The 18,513-nt window shown below is 47.2% G+C and overlaps 1 protein-coding gene and 1 pseudogene across 1 annotated transcript; both read left to right on the top strand.

The window, feature by feature from the left end:
- The first annotated feature begins 7,299 nt into the window (after positions 1-7,299).
- On the top strand, positions 7,300-7,755 carry LOC147960343 (AP2-like ethylene-responsive transcription factor TOE2). The gene has a single exon (XM_087533283.1). It carries the CDS (start codon positions 7,300-7,302, stop codon positions 7,753-7,755), a length of 456 nt encoding a protein of 151 aa, XP_087389409.1.
- A 9,025-nt stretch (positions 7,756-16,780) lies between these two features.
- On the top strand, positions 16,781-17,539 carry LOC147960342 (secreted RxLR effector protein 161 pseudogene; annotated as a pseudogene).
- Positions 17,540-18,513: the final 974 nt, after the last annotated feature.

The following is an 18,513-nucleotide window of genomic DNA, read 5'->3' as shown; positions in this document are numbered from 1 at the left end:
CATACGTCGTTGCCGCGCCGAGTCACCACTCCTACCTCGAGTCGCCGCTGGTGTGGGCTGCCGCAAGTCGCCGCCCTCACCCCTTGGCCTGTTTCTGTCGAGAGCCGCTGGCTTGCGAGTTGCCTTTGTTGGAGCAACAAGTGTGAGATACAGGAAAGAAGTAGTCTTCAGAGATGATACCCCTCACACATTCAGAATAAACCCAAAGGCTGGGCACAAGTCACTGGACCAAGTACAGGCACAGTTCAGGTTCCGAGGTTGAGTTATCCGCGGAACAAAATGTGCTTATCCAGTATAAGCGACTAACTTATTGTCCGTGCCCATGGCCGATTTGACCGCATCCGTGCCGTTTTCAATGCCATGCCGCTACCGACTCGCCCATCTGCACGGCTTACTGTGCCATATGCGTTGGCAGTACTTGATGGTATGGTCACGTGTATGGCTATTATCAGGAAAGGGTAGCTGCTAGAGATGTTCAGATGAGCTACTATCAACATCCGAAAAATACCAGATGCTGTTTGCCCTATTTATTTTTAAGCACATATTAATTCATCCGAGCAAAACTACTTTGCCCTGTTGTGTTTTATATGCAGGAGAATTATTCATTACAAAATGGCATTATACTGCGGAGATGGAGGCGTGCCAACATCATTTGGCACAGGTGGTTGTCCTTACTCAACGGACTCCCGCACCGGCTTACAACGCCGTGGCCGACTCGCCCGTCCCCGCTGCCTTACAACGCCACGGACGACTCACCTATCCACTCTTGCGGCCGGTTCACGCGTCCGCACCGGCTTACAACGCGGAGGACAACTTGCTCGTCAGCACCGGTTTACAATGCCTCGGCTGACTCATCTGTCTACATCCGTGGCCGACTCGCTCGTGATTGGTTTTAACTTCATCATAGTGATCATCAACTCCGTAGCGGATAATTTCTGGCTTAACATATCAGGTGAAATCCATCCAGTATATTTTTATTGCTTTCTTTAAAAGAGCAATTACTTTCGCTTGCAAGTTTTCCAATGCAGGACAAATTATCCACGGCAAAAAGGGATTATTATGTCACTAAAGTTATTGGATAACTCATGCCGGTTTATATCACGGTTAAATATGAAGAATCTCAAGCCAACTCCTTGAGTCGTCTTGAGACTCGGGGGCTACAATGACATGACTAGAGAACTCCGGGTCATTGGAGGGAAGGATAACCCGGTTCCGGAGGCCACCCGCCATATTGATGAAAGTTTAAAGGCCGTCAGAAAATTGCCAGTTCAAATTAAAGATTCCGGTTTAAAATCCGGCTCAAGAGACATCTTTCTCCCGCAAAGCTTTGAAGCTCTCAAATCCGGTTCAACATCCGGCTCAAGGTAAATTTGTCTCTTACAAAGCTTTGAAGCTCTCAAATCCGGTTTAAAGTTCTGATTCAAAAAGAATTAATCTCTCGCAAGTTCGAGTTCTCAAACAAATTAAGGGTTGCCAAAAGAGAACTTGCTGCCATGATGCGCGGTTCAAACATGGGTATCCTGCCTTATGGCTTATCTTATTATGGTCACTTGGGGGCTTCATGTTCAAACATAAGTCGTATTCGAACCAAAGAAAACATAGTGTCGATACCCTTTTGATCGGCACACTGCCAAACTCAGTAGGGGGCTTCTTGATCGTATTCGAATCATAGCTCAACCCTTTTTGGGTCCGACATAGATCATATTCGAATCAGCGTCATTAAACAACTACCAAGGTCATTTGGGGGCTTCCTGTTCAAACATAGGTCGTATTCGAACCAAAGAGAACATAGCTGTCGGTACCCTCTTGATCGGCAACGCCATAGCCACTGGGGCTACATGATCGTATTCCAATCCTAGCTTAACCCCTTTGGAACAGTTTGCTGATCGTATTCGAATCAGAAGCCATGATTTTCTTTTTGTCTGGATTAAGTTTTTTGAACACAATCTTTTGGGTTTTGAGACTTTTTGCTCATATCTGAAGCATATATATGTGGTTTCTATTAACCCGCCCTGGCTTTCGACGAACAAGTCGCCAGCATATGACAATATTAATACTTGGAAGGTTTGACTTCTAAGTTTTGGGTTATCACCCTTACTACACAGGTATCATAAGCCGGCAGTACGATTCAATATCACAGGTCACATAGACTGACAGTGCAAATTCAATATCACAGGATAAGACTACATTTGGGTGGTTACCCGCCCTGGCTTTTGACATTAAGTCGCCAGGGCGTATGTTGTTTAAACTTTGTGCAGGATTTGCAGAACTATGACTTATATTAAGTTCAAGCTCATCATCAAAATTGATGTTTCAAAGGGGTATCCATTCTGGATTTTCTCAAAGGCTATAAGTCGTCGGGTTATAAAAATTCCGACTTATAATGGAGGCATATTAAATCGCCATTGGCCAAGAGCCGCTGGGTATTTAAACTCCGGATTTACTTATCAACAGATGAGGTATTCAAAGTCGCTTTGGCGCAATGGCTATTATTTTATCAATGGATATGATTTATTCTACAATGGAAGGAATAGTCCCGAGTCGCTGCAGGCTTACGACCCGGCACTTGGGGGCTACATTATTTAAATTGAGATTACATCAAATATGCAAGTCCCATGTCACTGCCAGCATGCACCATGGCACTTGGGGGCTAATGTAAAGTCACTTTTTGTTCAACTTATTGAAGACCCGACTCATCACATTGTAATGAGCCGACCCTTGGGGGCTACCAATTGCTTCTGTCAAAAATTCAAGGTACACAAGCATTAATCCATTATATTGAACGATCCACTATTCAGTTGGTAGAGTACAAAGCTCTTAACCTTATGGACGTGGGTTCAAGCCCCATGGTGGAGATTATATTATATGATGTTATTATCAATAAATTATATACAAAGTCCCAGCTCAGTATTATCTTACTAAGCCCGCCCTTGGGGGCTACACGTTGTTGTTCAAGTTTACATGGTTATATCTACAAAGTCCCTGCTCATTATTGCATAATGACCCGGCCCTTGGGGGCTACACTGATTGAAGTTTTTATGAGCATAAGGCAATTACAAGTCCCAGGTTGCTGCAAGCATGACAACCCGGCACTTGGGGGCTACAGGTGGTATACATATAAGGGAGAAAAATCTTCAAATTCTCAGTTTTGAGCAGACCAGATTGACCCGGTGTTTGCAACAATCATGACCCAGTGTCACCAATAATTATGACCCGGCGTCGGCAACAGTTATGACCCGGTGCTATCAATATTTACAAGCCGGTAATTTTAGCAATTATAACTCACCAGCCTCTACATCTTTAAACCGGCGGATCACCAGATGAATCTTGAGTCCAATATGTTTATTAAAGCCGGAGTTTTGGAAACCGACTCAAATGGATTATGCCTTATAATATTTCTCTACAAGAAACTAATGTCAGCAAATTGATTATGAAGCTGGTCTATTAACCCGAATTTTTCAGAAGAAGTATCTGGATTTTTTGCATTGATAAAGTTGAAACATATCTGCTAAGGAAGATTTGCGATGAGATCATGGACATGTATATGTCAACAAGGAAATGACAAGGACTTAACGATAATCAAGTGTCGGCTCAGAAGAACCTTCGACCCGGTGTATAATCTATCAAAGTTGGTTTTGTTTTGCAGGATAAGTTTACCATGGATAAATCCAAGCTAAACTGGGGACTAATGTCGGGGATATACCTCGCGGTGTAACCCGGGCGGATGTATGACCCGGCTGGAGCTTGGCGACTCACTGGCGACGCGCTTGGACCTGGCGGTTTACGATTCATCGGAGACCTGGCGAGCGGGACAGATGGACGACAAGGCCCAAGGCCCAGTAGGCCGGCTCATGTTATGGTGGGCCGGCTTAAGAGGAAAGGGATAACGAATATTTCCTTTACGAGGAAGCAAGACCCAGACTTGTATTCAACTTGTAAGAAAAGATAGACTAGTCCTAGTCCTACTAGGACTCCACATGTAACCCGCCCCTCTAACTTATATAAGGAGGGGCAGGGCTCCCCAAGAGGGAGAAGAAAACAAGAAACAACCTCTAGGGCTAGACACAATTAAAGGGGAGCTGGCTTATGCGGCGATTCTCTCATGAGCATAATGAGATCTAGCCACAAACGACATGTAGGGCTATTACCGGATGATGTTTCCCGGGGCCCGAAGCTGTCTAAATCCTCGTCTTGTGTGATGATCCGCCTAGCGTCTCTCGATTCCGACCAACCCCTTCAAGCTACCGCATAGATGCGTTGGCCTCACGACTAAGTCCTCACAGTAGAACATCTGCCGTGACAATTCCATGACAAAGGTGATTACTAATATTAACAAAGGAGCAGCAGCTAGATATGCATCAGTTCTACATGAAATTACACATCGGTGGAAGGAATTTGGGGAAGTGTGTTTCCGTTTTGAGCCTCAGGATTCCAATTTCAAAGCTCATATGTTTGCAGAGGCCGCATCATCTCTTGCAATCAATCGCCATTAGTGGCTATGGAGAGTCCCTGATATCATCTGTATCCCGTTTACTTCGAATTATGAATGAACCTGTTTTTGAGGCATCTTCTTATTTCGAAAGTTTTTTTTTGAAAAAATGAATGTCTTTGAACATGCAAATTTCTTTTTAAATTACTAAAAAAATAAAAATAACACATTTTTTAAAATTCCGAACAAATTTTCGAGAAGTGAGCATCTTTTGAAATTCTGAACATTCTTTGAAACACACTTTTTTTGAAATGGTGAACAAATTTTGGAAATGGGAAACATTTTCTGAAATTCGGATTCTTTGTAAACACAAACATTTTTGGAAATTCCTGAACATTTTGAAACAGCGAGTATTTTTTCATACATTTTTTTTAAAATTCCTGAACATTTTTTGAAGCAACAACTATTTTGGAAACAGAAAAATTTTGTTGAATTTACAAACATTTTTTTCTCTATTGGAAAATGCATTTCTAAAATGGAAAGATTTTTTCAAATTTGTGAACATTTTTGTAAAAATTTGTAAATTTTAAAAATGGAAAAAGGGAAAAGAATCAAAAGAAAAGAGAATAATAATAAGAAGAAGAAAAAACACTAAAAGGGAAAACCTAGTAAAGAAACAGAACAGGCAAAACTGGTTCAGAACCTTCTAGAAGGTTACACAAACAGGATAGGAACCTTCCAGAAGGTTCACAAAACCGGTTCCTGTAGTGTGTTGTGTATTTAACAAGTGGGTCGGGCCAACGCTGATCGATCTGATGATATGTGTCTACCAGGCCGATTTTATATTTTTACCAGCCCGATTTTTGCGTTAAGCCGTGAACCCAACACGTGATCCGTTAATGGTGCGAGTCCTAAGCCGACGCGGTTTGGAGTGTGAGCCGGAATCGGCGAGCCCAATGGAATCAATAAAAGCACCCCAGAAGAGATGAATGATGCACACACCAAGGAAGGGATCGTGGAACCAATATCATCCGTCCGGCCCTTTCTTCCTTCTCTCGATTGGTCCTTTGGATTTGGATAAGAGAAGAGAATCAGGATGGCCATGGACCGGCAGTCGGAGTGGATCGTCCTGCGGCGCGTGCTGGCCTTCCTCAAGTCGAGGAAGCTCCACCGGGAGGCGTACGCGCTGGAGAAGGAGGCGAGGCTCAAGCTGGACCTGCCACACCTGCACGACCTCTTCGCCAAGGGCCACTGGCGGGCGGCGGACGAGTACGTGATGGCGTTCATAAGCGGGAAGGAGAGCACCACGCCATCCGCGTCCGCCATGCTCTTCGTCGTCAGGTTCGAGGGCTTCATCCGGGCGCTCAAGCGGGGCGACGAGGCGTGGGCCCTGTGCTCGAATGCACCGATACGGATACAAGTATCAGTATCGGGCCAATACGGATGCGTAAATTCATCATTTTGAAAAAGTTTCAATACGGATATGTTTTACTATTTTTTTAAAGGGATTCAGAATGTCAACCGTGACCTTTCTGCATCCATGGATTCCATGGTTCCCTGTCTTCTTTAGCAAATGAGCAGAAACTCTAGAGTAGCCACTCAAAGCTTCATGACCACAATAGTCGCATTTTCATTTAGTGTTGCCCCCTCCAGGTGATTTCTCTATGATTTGAACATGGCTCCACAATGGTGCCCTTAGATTTGTAGGTACAGTAGGAGGTTCAGCAGGAGGAGATGAGAAAAATGAGATCTTCACAGATCAGAGGAGAAAGAAGAGGGGATGAGCTTGGCAGCGCGGGAAAAAGGAGAAGAGGCGTTGGTGAGGAGTAGTAGCTCGTCGCCGGCTAGCCGCCGCTGCCGCCGGCCCTGAGTGAGTAGCTGCTAGGTACGTAGCCACCGGCCGCCGCCTGGTGTGAGCTCAGGAGGGAAGAAAGAACTGGGAGGGAAAGGAAGGGAGCATCGGGGTACTAGGGTTGCTGTCTGCCTCTTAACTGGGCTGAGTGGTCTCTTAGATGGGCTGGGTCATATCCAAAACGATCTGAAAAAGTATCCTTTAAGTATCTGAATCGTTTTAAATCCTTTATTCATGGATACTCCTTGGATACGTATCGGGGGCGTATTGGAGGAGTACCGGTATCGGATACGGTATCCGATACCGATTCGCTAGTTGCCTGAAGTATCGGTGCAATCGAGGCCTTGCGCTACTTCCGCCCCTCCGTCCGGCCGCTACTGCGCAACCACCCCGACGAGGCCGCCGCGCGCGCCGAGTGCGAGAGGGCCATGATGGACCGCGGCTCCCTCCACCGCAACTGCCCCGACGATGCCGCGTACAGGGACCATCGCTTGATCGAGTTCTATCGCTGCGTCTATCAGAACGAGTACATCTCCCGCTCCTTCAACGATATCTTCGACTACAACCTGCGCTTCATGAGGGGAACGGCTGCCATCGGCCTGCGCCGCCATGCACACCGGCCCCGACGCCCACCAAGACCTACCGCCTAAGAGCAACTCCAACGGGCCGACCCAACCGGACTGCGTTTTTGTCCACTTATTATCCGTTTGGGTCGTCCGTCCACCTGCCGTCCGCCCTCTTTAAGTTTTGGGTCGGCAGTGCACCCAACGGGCTGACCCATTTCATGACCATGCGTGCTTTAGATCATGCCAGCGGTCATGTCGTCGCCCTGATTTTGGCACTCCAGCGCGCGGGGGAAAGCGGCCTAGTGCGCGCTGGTTTTCGTGCTCCAGCGCGCGGGAAAGGTTCGTGCGCGCGCCGCGGCCGGCGCTCGTTATAAGAAGGTGCTCCCTTCACACTCTGTCCGCCGCCCACTCGTCTCGCAGCCTCTCACTAGCCTCGCCGCCTCTGTGCCACCATGTCGATCCGCCGCCTGGGCGCTTCGGATTTTCGCGGAGTCCGCGAGCGCCGCTCCAGCGCCTTCTCCTCCGAGATCTGGTTTCGCGAGAAACGTCTCATCCTCGGCACCTTCGACACCGCAGAGGAGGCGGCCCGCGCGCACAACCCGGCGGCATGGCGCCTCCTGAGGCCTCGTCAGGATATGAATTTTTCCGACGTGTCGAGCCAGCGGACGCAGGATCTGGCGCCTCTCCCACGACTTTTCACTGACGAGGATCGTCGTGTCCACCGGAGGCAGCAGCGTCACCTCACCATCGTCGAGATGGACGTGGAAGCCATGGTGGTGTGGCGCGAACGCTTCCCGCAGGACATCATCGACGAGCGCCAGTTCTACAAGCAAAGGGGGACGCGAGGAGGACAGAGCGAGCCGCCTATCAGGAGGACAAGCGTTCGCGGAAGCAGGCCGCTCAATTGAAACTGAAGCTACGAGAAACGTCGGGTTGGGACTTTGAAGATGAGCAGCATGCTGACGCCTACATTCAGACGTCGGAGAAGGACGTTACCGAGTTGGAGTCAGAAAGCGACGACTAGTGGTCTTTTCTTTTATCTATGTACGCTAGAACTATCTATGTATGCATTTTTATCTGAAAAAATGGCCAGCGGCATCGACGACGAAGCAGGCGGGCGAGGGTGTGTTGTTTGATGTGAAGAGGCCAATCCAATGTGCCACCGACCAACCGGCCCGGTGAGGAAAGAGGGCGAGCGTGCGCGCGTCCATCTTGTGTCCGCGCCGATGCAAATCCGGCTAAAAAATGGGCCAGGAATGGGTCGGTAGGCAGACGAAAGCAGACGCGTGTCCGTTTGGGTCGGTGCGTTGGGCCGATTTTTTGTCCGTGCCGACCCAAACGGACGGCCACGGACAAAATGGGTCGCCCCATTGGAGTTGCTCTAAATCCTCATCCACAGCCGAACCGGCTAGCCTCGTCCGCTCATCGCTCATCGACCCAACCAGCCAGCAAATTAATAGCGGTTCTTCAATTGATGTCCATTATGCATGTACGTACAAAAGATGGGAGCACACCAGCCCACAAGGGGCTGGCGCGCCCCACCACTAGGCCGCCGGCCCTAGGGAAGGAAAGGAAGGAGGGCTAGCCCCTCCTGCCTTCACTCCACATGAGAGAAAGGAAAGGAAGGAGGGATAGCCCCTCCTGCCTTCCCTCCACATGACAGAAAGGAAAGGGGGGGTGCCATCCCTCCTGCCTCCCCCCATGCACCCAAGAAGGAAGGGGGGCGTGGCCAGGTCAGGGGCCAAGGGCGGCCGTCGGCCCCTTGGGGTTGCCCTAGGCTGCCTCCCCTCCTCCCCCACCTATATATATGCATGTGGAGGGAGAGGGGAAACACACACCACGATTCCCTAGTCGTGTGCGGCACCCCTATCCCTCTAGTTCATCCTCGATCATATTTTCATAGTGCTCGGCGAAGCCCTACGGAGATAGTTGCATCACCACCGTCACCACGCCGTCGTGCTGTCAGAACTTATCTACTACTTCGCCCGTCTTGCTGGATCAAGAAAGTGAGGACGTCGTCGAGCTGAACATGGAGGTGCCATACGTTCAGTACTTGCTTGGGCAGATCGTGAAGGTGTACGAGTACATCAACCGCGTTGATAAACGCTTCCATTAAATGGTCTACTAGGGTACGTAGACATACTCTTCCCTCTTGTAGCTATGCTTCTCCCTGGATAGATCTTGCGTGTGCGTAGAATTTTTTTGTTTTCCATGCAACGTTCTCCAACACGTTACAATCCATATTGGTGATCTATTAGAAGCACCGATGCGCTCACACCCCGTGTAGGTATGGATATCCATAGGTTGATATTTTGGCATGGCACTATGATAAAAAGGGGTGTTTTTCAACCCGTCCCATGTGTAGGATGCTCACTGGAATCAAAAACTCAGATAGAGTATTGGCTTGAGAATAGGCCAAGTCATTCGAATCAAGCAGAAGAGAAGAAAGGCTAGACTAGTTTGTGGAAAGCAAAAGGTTCCATCAAAGGTTAGTTTCTTCGTTTGGAGTCTAGCCCATACTTCCCTTCCTATAGGCACAACCAGGTTTGAAAGAAGCATGGCGACCTCCTCAGTGTGCTCTATTTGTAATGTTGCAGAAGATACATGGCGACACTCTTTGTTTGAATGTCGCACGGCTAGATTTGTATGGGCTTAGGGAGATGAAGAGAACTTGGAGAATGTGGTATCAAATCAATCTTAGGATGTCTGGCTATGGATCTTTTGGCTATTTGATTCCATGAAAAAGCAAGACCCAGCTCGGGTTCTAGTCGCCCTTTGGTCGATCTGTTGGGCCAAGGGACATGAATTCAAAGCAAAGAGCTTCAAAGACCCCTAATGATGATGTGTTTTATCACGAGATACCTACAGGGCCTCGACATCGTCGTTGTTCATGCACCCCGCCAAACTTCTTGGACTAGTGGGCCACTTTAGTGTGTGCGCAAATGGCTAGCTCCGGAGGAGGATGTGGCAAAAATTAATATCGAAAGGTGACTAAAACACCTGAGACGGGGACTACCCGATCTAATGATAGAGGCAAGAACACTTTCTGGCCAAGTCCCATTAATTGATCATAATGATATCATGGAAATGTTGCACGAACCACCGATGCTCGCATATCCCTCCTTGGAAATTTAGGTGCGGCGGCGGCGATCTGTAGAGACAATGAAGGGCGTTATGTTGGCGCGTCGGCTGTACTATTTGATGGCTTAACTGATCCTGCTAGTCTGGAGACTCTTGCCTGTAACGAGGCACTGGCACTATGAAAGTGCTAATGGCACTTAAGCTATATTTTGGTGTGATGACAATGTGGTTAGTTGAACTAATATCGGTTGCTAAAGTTTATCTCAAGTTATTGGTTCTAAGTGCCCGCGATGGAGATGTGCGACCCCCCCATTTCAAAAAGGACAAAGGCGTGGTCTTTCGACGCTTCGAAGGTTTAGTTTTGGTTTGCTTCGAGTCATAGGAAAGACCGCACTATTAAGAGGGGTTTGTGTGGATAAATGTCGTGTGGGAATGCCTTTGCCGAGCCTTACTGTCTTACCCTTCCCACTCCGACCACCTCAAATGAACCTAGTGTGTGTGCTGTGGTACTCAGAAAGTTGCAACAGTAAGTTACTGGGTACCCCGTATGCACGGGGTCTTTTGACCCCCGTGCGCACGGGGTACTGGGTAACTCTTTGGGTACCCCGTGCGCATGGGGTCTTTTGACCCCCGTGCGCACGGGGTACTGCGCAACTCTCTGGATACCCCGTGCGCACGGGACTTTTGACCCCCATGCGCACGGGGTGGTGCGATTGTCTCTGGATACCCCATGCGCACAGGGCTGACTTAGCCCGTGCGCACGGGGTCCAACGGGCAGAAATCCCCACCAGCCCATGAACACTATAAAAAGGCCCTTCTTCCACCTCCAACCCTCAACCCTAATGTCTTGTTGAGCTCCACCATTGCTACACCCCATTTTGCTCAATACTCTCAATCCCTCCATCCAAACTTGTTGAAACTTTGGGGATTGGGAGAGCAAGACCCGATCTAAAACTTGACCAAACCAAATCACGTTCCCCGCAACATTTCTTCCCCATTGACTTGTTACTCTTGGAGCTTGGGCTCCTAGGCGGTTAGAGGTTCCTCTGGAAGCTTCCTTGCTTGTGGTGTGCTCCGGAGAAGTTTGTAAAGGTGTGGTGGTCGCATTCAAGACCAACCCCGAGTGGTTTCGAGGCTCATCCGTTGGGTGTGACTCGAAGGAGAATACGGTGAGCCTTTGGTGGCATTCTGCAAGCTTTGGCTCCGGCACCGCTCCAAACGGAGATTAGCTCTTCCCCAATGAAGAGTGAACTTCGGGTTAAAATCCGTGTCCTCGTCTCACTTGTGGTTAATCCTTTCCCGCACCTTTCTTTGTTGTTGTATGCTTGTTGGCTTGCTAAGTAGTTTGTTGCCTAGCTTTTCTTCTCGGAGCTTGCTTGTCATATATGTTGCATTCACCTAGTTGCATATCTAGTGAACTCTTTTATCCGCTAAGCCTTAAAATCTACAAGAAAGATTAAAATTTGCAGTCTCCTATTCACCCTCCTCTAGTCGACCGTATCGATCCTTTCAATTGGCATCGGAGCCTCGTGCTCTAATATAAGGTTTTACAACCTTAGAGGATATGGTCAATCTAGGGAATGAGGGAGGTGGCCTACCCGTTGCGGGGGATGGTCAAAACCAACCCCCCGCCACGACTGAGACACTTGGTGCTCCGGTCGTTGCTCCCGCCGCTACTACTAACCCGAATGTCCCCTTGACCACGGCCGATCTTCTTTCAATGTTTGCGGACCTCAAAGTCTCTATGTTGATAGAGGTTCGACCCTCGGTCAAGGAGGAAATTGATGCTCGCCTAAAGCCATCAACGTCCGCATCAAACTCGTTTAATCCAAATGAGGTTCATGATGCGGATGACTCGAGGGAACCTCTTGCTTCTCCGGCTCGTACTCAAGTTCCCCAGTACAATGCCGTGGAACCCTTTTACTCTCCTCAGCCTTGCAACATCCCCGCATTAATCCTGTTGGGCCTCCGCCCCCTTAGAAAGCTAATGCATTTGCTAAGTGGAAGCTAGATATGGAGTCTCACATGCGCAGTGCTTCAACTCAATTGTGGTGGATTGTGGTCAATGGATTCAACCCCAAGGACCCAATGAATCTCACTCCAAGGGAAGCAGTTGACGATCAACTCAATGCTACCGCACACAACATGCTTCGCAACGGTGTGACTGAAGACTATAGTGATTCCATTGCTCTTCTCAAAACCGCAAAGGAAATTTGGGATTGCCTTGAGGAGGCTCTTGAAGGAGATGAAGAAATTCGAAGATCTCGGTTGGCCTTGCTCAAACAAGAAGTCAATCTCTTTGTGAGGAATGAGGGTGAGTCCGCATAAGAGGTTTACCGAAGGTTGAAGTCCCTTGTGCTCAACTTGAGAACCTTTGGGTGCACTTGGGCAAATGATGAATTCATCAAGGACAAGTTCATAGATGCTATGGTTCTCACAGAACATACCATGGTCATGATGGTTCATCAACGTCTGGACTATCACAAGTTGACTTTGGCTCAAGTTGTTTCCACCTTCTCTACCCATGTTCTTTTGGAAACCAAGTCCAAGAAAACATTTGCAATAGCTCAAGCAACCAAGAACTCCAATCTTGCCTTGAAGGCCAAGAAAGTGATGAGCCAATCCTCAAGGGAGGAAGAAGTGAGTGAAGAGATATGTGAGGAGGATAATGATACCTCGTGCCCGGCAAATGATTTTGCAGAATACTTGGCTCTCTTAGTCAAGAAGTACTCCGGGACCATGGCAAACAAAGGAGGAAATCTTCAAGGAAGATCTTTTGGACGAAGGAAATGCTACAATTGTGATAGCCCAAGACACTTTGTTCATGATTGTCCATATGAGAGACATGAAGACAAGTCCGAGAAGCTTGTGCTTAAGAAGAAGAAGTTCACCAAGTTTGCAAAGAGGAAGGATGACAAGGCTCTTGTTCATGAAGAATACATGTCTGGAGATGAAGATGACGGTGATGATGATCAAGTGGGCACGGCCGCCTTCGCCATGCATGCCACTACCTCCTCCTCCACCACTGGCCTCTTCGACTCTCCAAACGAGGACCAGCCATTCACTCATCGATGCCTCATGGCCAAAGAGGTAAAAACAAAGTCCAAACCCAAGAGACCCGACAACTAAACTCCCAATGTCTCATGTGAGATAGTGGAGGATGAGTGTGAGGAGGGTGTGGATAATGATGAGGAATCCTTAATGGCTTTCATGAAAACTCTTCATGGTGAAGCTCGTGCTCGTTTTGGCGATCTCCTTAAGTCACTCGCCGAATGCGATGACTTTATTGAGAACGTTGAGAACCTCCTTATAGAGGAAAAAGAGAGAGTTTATCTCCTCGAGCACGAACTTAATGAAGAGAGTGTCATGAGAGCATCACTTGAGGAAGCCTTATCTGCTCATCAAATTGACTTTGTTAAAACCAATGATGCTTTGCAACTTGCTCTTGAGAATAAAGATGCTCTTAACGTTAGAGTTGAAAAACTTCTAGTTGACCATACAAGACTTGTTGAGGAGCATGAGTTCCTTGTGATTAGTTCCAAGGTTGTCAAAGGTGACCTCATTGCTCTCACCGAGTCTTATGCTCAATTAAAAGCTACAACCATTAAGGCTCTCACTTCCGTACCTCATATTGATTTAAATGATGATGCTTGTACGGCTAACTTTGCTCATGATTGCACCTCCCTTCAAGAGGAAAATAAGAAGTTGAAAGCTCAAATTGAGAAAGGGCTTGTATCATGCATCCAAGGGGAGAAAAACCTAAACGATCTCTTGAGCAACCAAAAGGAGTGTGTTGCCAAGGAGGGAGTTGGGTTTAATCCCGCATCTAAGAGTGGTAAGAACAACAAGAAGAAGACAACAAGAAGATCGGTCCGACTCCTTCCCCTCCCCAAAAGGTAGTGTTTGTGCAAGAAGGGCACAAGGAGAAGGAGAAGGAAATGAAGGGTGTTTGGAATGGTAAGGTCATTAGGGACAAGGCCATTCCCAAGAATTTTGCCCGCAAGAACAATCCATCATATGTTCTCATGAGAGGAGATGATGGCTATACCTTTGCAAAAAAATTTGGAACTAACTATGATGATTATGCTTGGACTATTTGGGTTCCCAAGACCCTTGCTGCTAACTCACCAGGACCCATTGCAAAATGGGTACCTATAACCAAAGCTTGATTATTGTAGGACTATGTGTCCGGTGGAACTCAATGGGTGATCGACAGTGGATGCACCAATCATATGACCGGAGAAAGGGAGATGCTTGTGGAGTTCGTTGATTCACTCAAGGCCTCTTCGAACATATCCTTCGGTGACAATATCAAGGGAAAGGTATTGGGTTTGGGCAAGGTGGTAATCTCTAATGATTCATCTCTTGCAAATGTCATGCTTGTCCAATCCCTTCACTACAATTTACTTTCAACTATTCAATTGGCTCGTGCGGATATGATTCACATTTTGGTGAATTCCATGTGACCGTCTTTAAGAGGAGCAATCTCAAAGTGGTCTTTGTTGGGCATGTTGAAGACAACCTTTACGTGGTTGATTTCTCGAAAGAGAAAACTCATCTTGCAACATGCCTAATGGCCAAGGCCGATGTGGGGTGGCTATGGCACCGTAGGCTAGCCCACGTGGGCATGAGAAATTTACAAGCTCTCTTAAAGGGGGAGCACATTCTTGGACTAGCCAATGTGTCTTTTGCCAAAGATCGTCCTTGTAGTGCTTGCATTGCTGGAAAGCTTCATGAAAAATCTCATAAAGTGAAGACTATCATCACCACCTTGAGGCCCCTCGAGCTTATCCATTTGGATCTATTTGGGCCTCCAACATATGATAGTTTGGGAGGAAGGAGATATTGCCTTGTCATTGTTGATGACTTCACAAGATATACTTGGATGTTCTTTCTCAAGACTAAAGATGAAACTCAAGAAACCTTCATCAACTTTGCCAAAGAAGCTCAACGTCAACATAACTGTGAGATCAAGGCAATCCGAAGTGACAATGTCACCGAGTTCAAAAACTATACAATGGATGAATTCTTGAGTGAAGAGGGGATAAAGCACCAATATGCCGCACCATATACTCCCCAACAAAATGGTGTTGCGGAGAGGAAGAATCGGACTCTTATTGAGATGGCTAGGACCATGCTTGATGAGTACAAATCACCATACATGCTTTGGGCAGAAGCCATCAACACCGCATGCCATGCTTCAAACCGGCTTTATCTTCGCAAGCTCAAGAACAAGACCCCTTATGAGCTCCTAATTGGGAGAAAGCCCAACGTCAAATACTTTCGGGTATTCAGTTGTAAGTGTTCCATTTTAAGCAAAAAATCCCGGTTAGCTAAATTTGAGTCTAGAACTTATGAGGGCATATTTATTGGATATGCATCAAACTGTTATGCTTACCGAGTTCTCAATAAATCCACCGGATGCATTGAGGAAACGGTAAATGTGGAGTTTGACGAAGATAACGGCTCCCGCATGGAGCAAATTGTTCCTAGTGTTGTAGGTGATGAGGCTCCTTCACAAGCTATAAGGACAATGGGGATAGGCCACATTCTCCCACAAGAAACACCCCATGTCCAAGTAGAAGAAGAAGAGCCCCTCTTGAGGATTTTCCACAAGGGAAGTCATCATCGACACCACTTGTACAAGATTCCTTGGGAAGTAATGAACCTATCCAAGAACAAGATCAAGACCCTCATATTCCTGAGCAAGATCAAGAGCAAACTCTTCCGAATAATTAAGAACCAATCGTTGAGGCTCAAGATCAAGCTCAAAGTCATGATCAAGATCTAGATCAACCCCAACCACAAGTGTCTTCATCGTCATCACTTCCTACTGAGCAAGAACATGTGTTTGCAAAGATAAGAGTGTCTCCAAGGCTAAAGCAATCTCAAGGGCAAGCTTCTTCATCAAGTCCAAAACCAAGTGAAGAAGAGCTTGACCGCAAAGAGCAAAAAGTGGCCGCCAAGCTAAAACATCTTCAACACCTCACCGAGAACATCTATGGAAGCATCAAAAAGGGGGTAACTACTCGTAGATGTTTGGCAAACTTTTGTGAACATCACTCGTTTGTCTCTTGTGTTGAACCCCTTAAGGTGGAAGATGCCCTTGACGATATAGATGCCATGCATGAAGAACTCAACAACTTCACACGCAACAAAGTGTGGACCCTTGTAGAAAGACCCAAGGAATTTCATAATGTCATTGGAACAAAGTGGATTTTCAAGAACAAACAAGATGAATATGGACAAGTAATAAGGAACAAGGAAAGGTTCGTGGCACAAGGTTTCACCCAAGTTGAAGGTTTGGACTTTGGTGAAACTTTTGCCCCCGTTGCCCGTCTCGAATCCATTCGCATCTTGCTTGCTTATGCCTCTCATCATGATTTCAAATTATATCAAATGGATGTTAAGAGTGCATTTCTTAATGGTCCTCTTAAGGAGTTGGTGTATGTCAAGCAACCTCCCGGTTTTGAAGACCCCGATCATCCCTCTCACGTTTATGAAATCCATAAGGCACTCTATGAACTCAAACAAGCACCTCGTGCTTGGTATGATCACCTTACAGCATTCCTAAGCGAGAAGGGGTTCCAAATTGGGGTAATAGATTCCACTCTCTTTACGAAGAGGGTAAAAGGAGAGTTGTTTGTCTGCCAAATATATGTTGATAATATTATCTTTGGGTCAACTAACCATGCTATTAACGTTGAGTTTGAGAATCTTATGACTAAGGAATTTGCGATGAGCATGATGGGAGAGTTGAAGTTCTTTCTCGGTTTTCAAGTGAAGCAATTGAGAGGCGGAACCTTCATCAATCAATCTCGTTATATCCAAGACATGCTCAAGAGATTCAAAATGCAAGATGTCAAGCCAATGAAGACACCCATGGCCACAAATGGTCAACTTCATCTTGATCCAAATGGTAAAGAAGTGGATCAAAAGGTATATCGCTCTATGATCAGTTCCTTGCTTTACCTTTGTGCATCTAGGCCAGATATTATGTTGAGTGTGTGTATGTGTGCAAGATTTCAATCCGCTCCTAAGGAGAGCCACTATTCGGCAGTGAAAAGGATCCTTCTATATTTGGTTCATACCCCAAACTTGGGCCTTTGGTATCCCAAGGGATCATCATTTGAGTTAATGGGTTACTCGGATTCGGATTGGGCTAGAGACAGGGTTGATCGCAAGTCCACATCCGGCTCATGTCAATTCCTAGGGAGATCGTTGGTAAGTTGGTCTTCAAAGAAGCAAAATTGTATATCTCTCTCCACAGCCGAAGCCGAGTATATTGCTGCCGGAAGTTGTTGTGCCCAATTATTATGGATGAGGCAAACTTTGATGGATTACAGTGTCAAATGTGACAAAGTGCCTCTTTGGTGTGACAATGAAAGTGCCATCAAGATCGCCGAGAATCCGGTTCAACATAGCAAGACCAAGCATATTGAGATTCGTCATCATTTCATTAGAGATCATGTGGCCAAGGGAAACATTGAGTTACTTCATGTCAACACCAAGAATCAACTAGCAGACATCTTCACCAAGCCCCTTGGCGAAGCAAGATTCTGCGAGTTAAGGCATGAGCTAAATATCGTGGATATTAGTAACTTCGGATGAAACTCTTGCTCGCACACACATACTCATGTACTATCTTGATTAGATGTAGGCACATGTCTAGGGGGAGCTAGCTCAACTCATGAGCTATCTTATCCTAGAAGTGCATAAAACAAACACAATCTGTCACATAAGCCACTTTAGGTGGTACTTGTGCTTCAAAGATGAGTATTGGTCTTGGGCCCAAGGTTCATATCTTCGTGGTGCCATACCAAGTAAACTCAAACATGGTGGCCTTGGCCACCGCCCTCGCTTGAGGGTTGTGTCCGTCTTTGTTTCGCGTGTGTGGTGTGGTGTTTCTTTTCTTTTCTTGGTTGGTTCTCCTTGCTTCTCTTTTGGTACAAGTGCTCCACATATACCATTTCCATAGTGATAGGACTTTCCTCGCGGCGTATTCAGAAATGTAGGTCGAGTGCTTTGTGAAGTATGGGTAAGAGTATACACTCAGCCCTGTATTTAAAAATCCACTCATGTCAAAGTTCCTGAATACCCCGTGCGCACGGGCCTGTACCGTGCGCACGGGACCCCCGTGAGCACGGGCTCACTTAGCCTGTGCGCATGGGGTCTGCGGTTTCTGGTCCTGAAGAGGTGGGGCATGGGGGGGGGGCTCGGGTTCATTCCCACCCATTCACCCCCTCCACTCCCCAGGAAGCCTCCAGCGCCGCCGCCGTCGCCGTCGCCTCCACTCGCCGGAGCTCCTCCGGGCTTTGTCGGAGTTCTTCCTCCGTGGATCTGGATCCAGATGGGGTCCTCCTCCAGTTGGTCTTGTCCCCTTGTTCCATCTCCTTGAGTTCCTTTCTTTTGTTCTAGCTTTAGGGTTTCTTTGCTCCCTAGATTCGTTTGGCCTCAACTTGTTTGTAGATAGAGGTCCAGTGCTTAGATCCTTTGGTCCCTCTGCTGCACCCACTCCCGGAGTTCTTTCTGGTAGTGGCTGCCGCTGGGAGACCCCCGTGTCAACGGTCCTGTACCGTGCGCAC

Source organism: Triticum urartu, chromosome 7A (genome assembly GCF_056163025.1).
Source record: "Triticum urartu cultivar PI428250 chromosome 7A, HENAU_Tu73, whole genome shotgun sequence".
NCBI classification, from domain to species: domain Eukaryota; kingdom Viridiplantae; phylum Streptophyta; class Magnoliopsida; order Poales; family Poaceae; genus Triticum; species Triticum urartu.
Note: the sequence above shows the minus strand (reverse complement) of the source record. Positions and strands in the feature narration are given on the sequence as shown.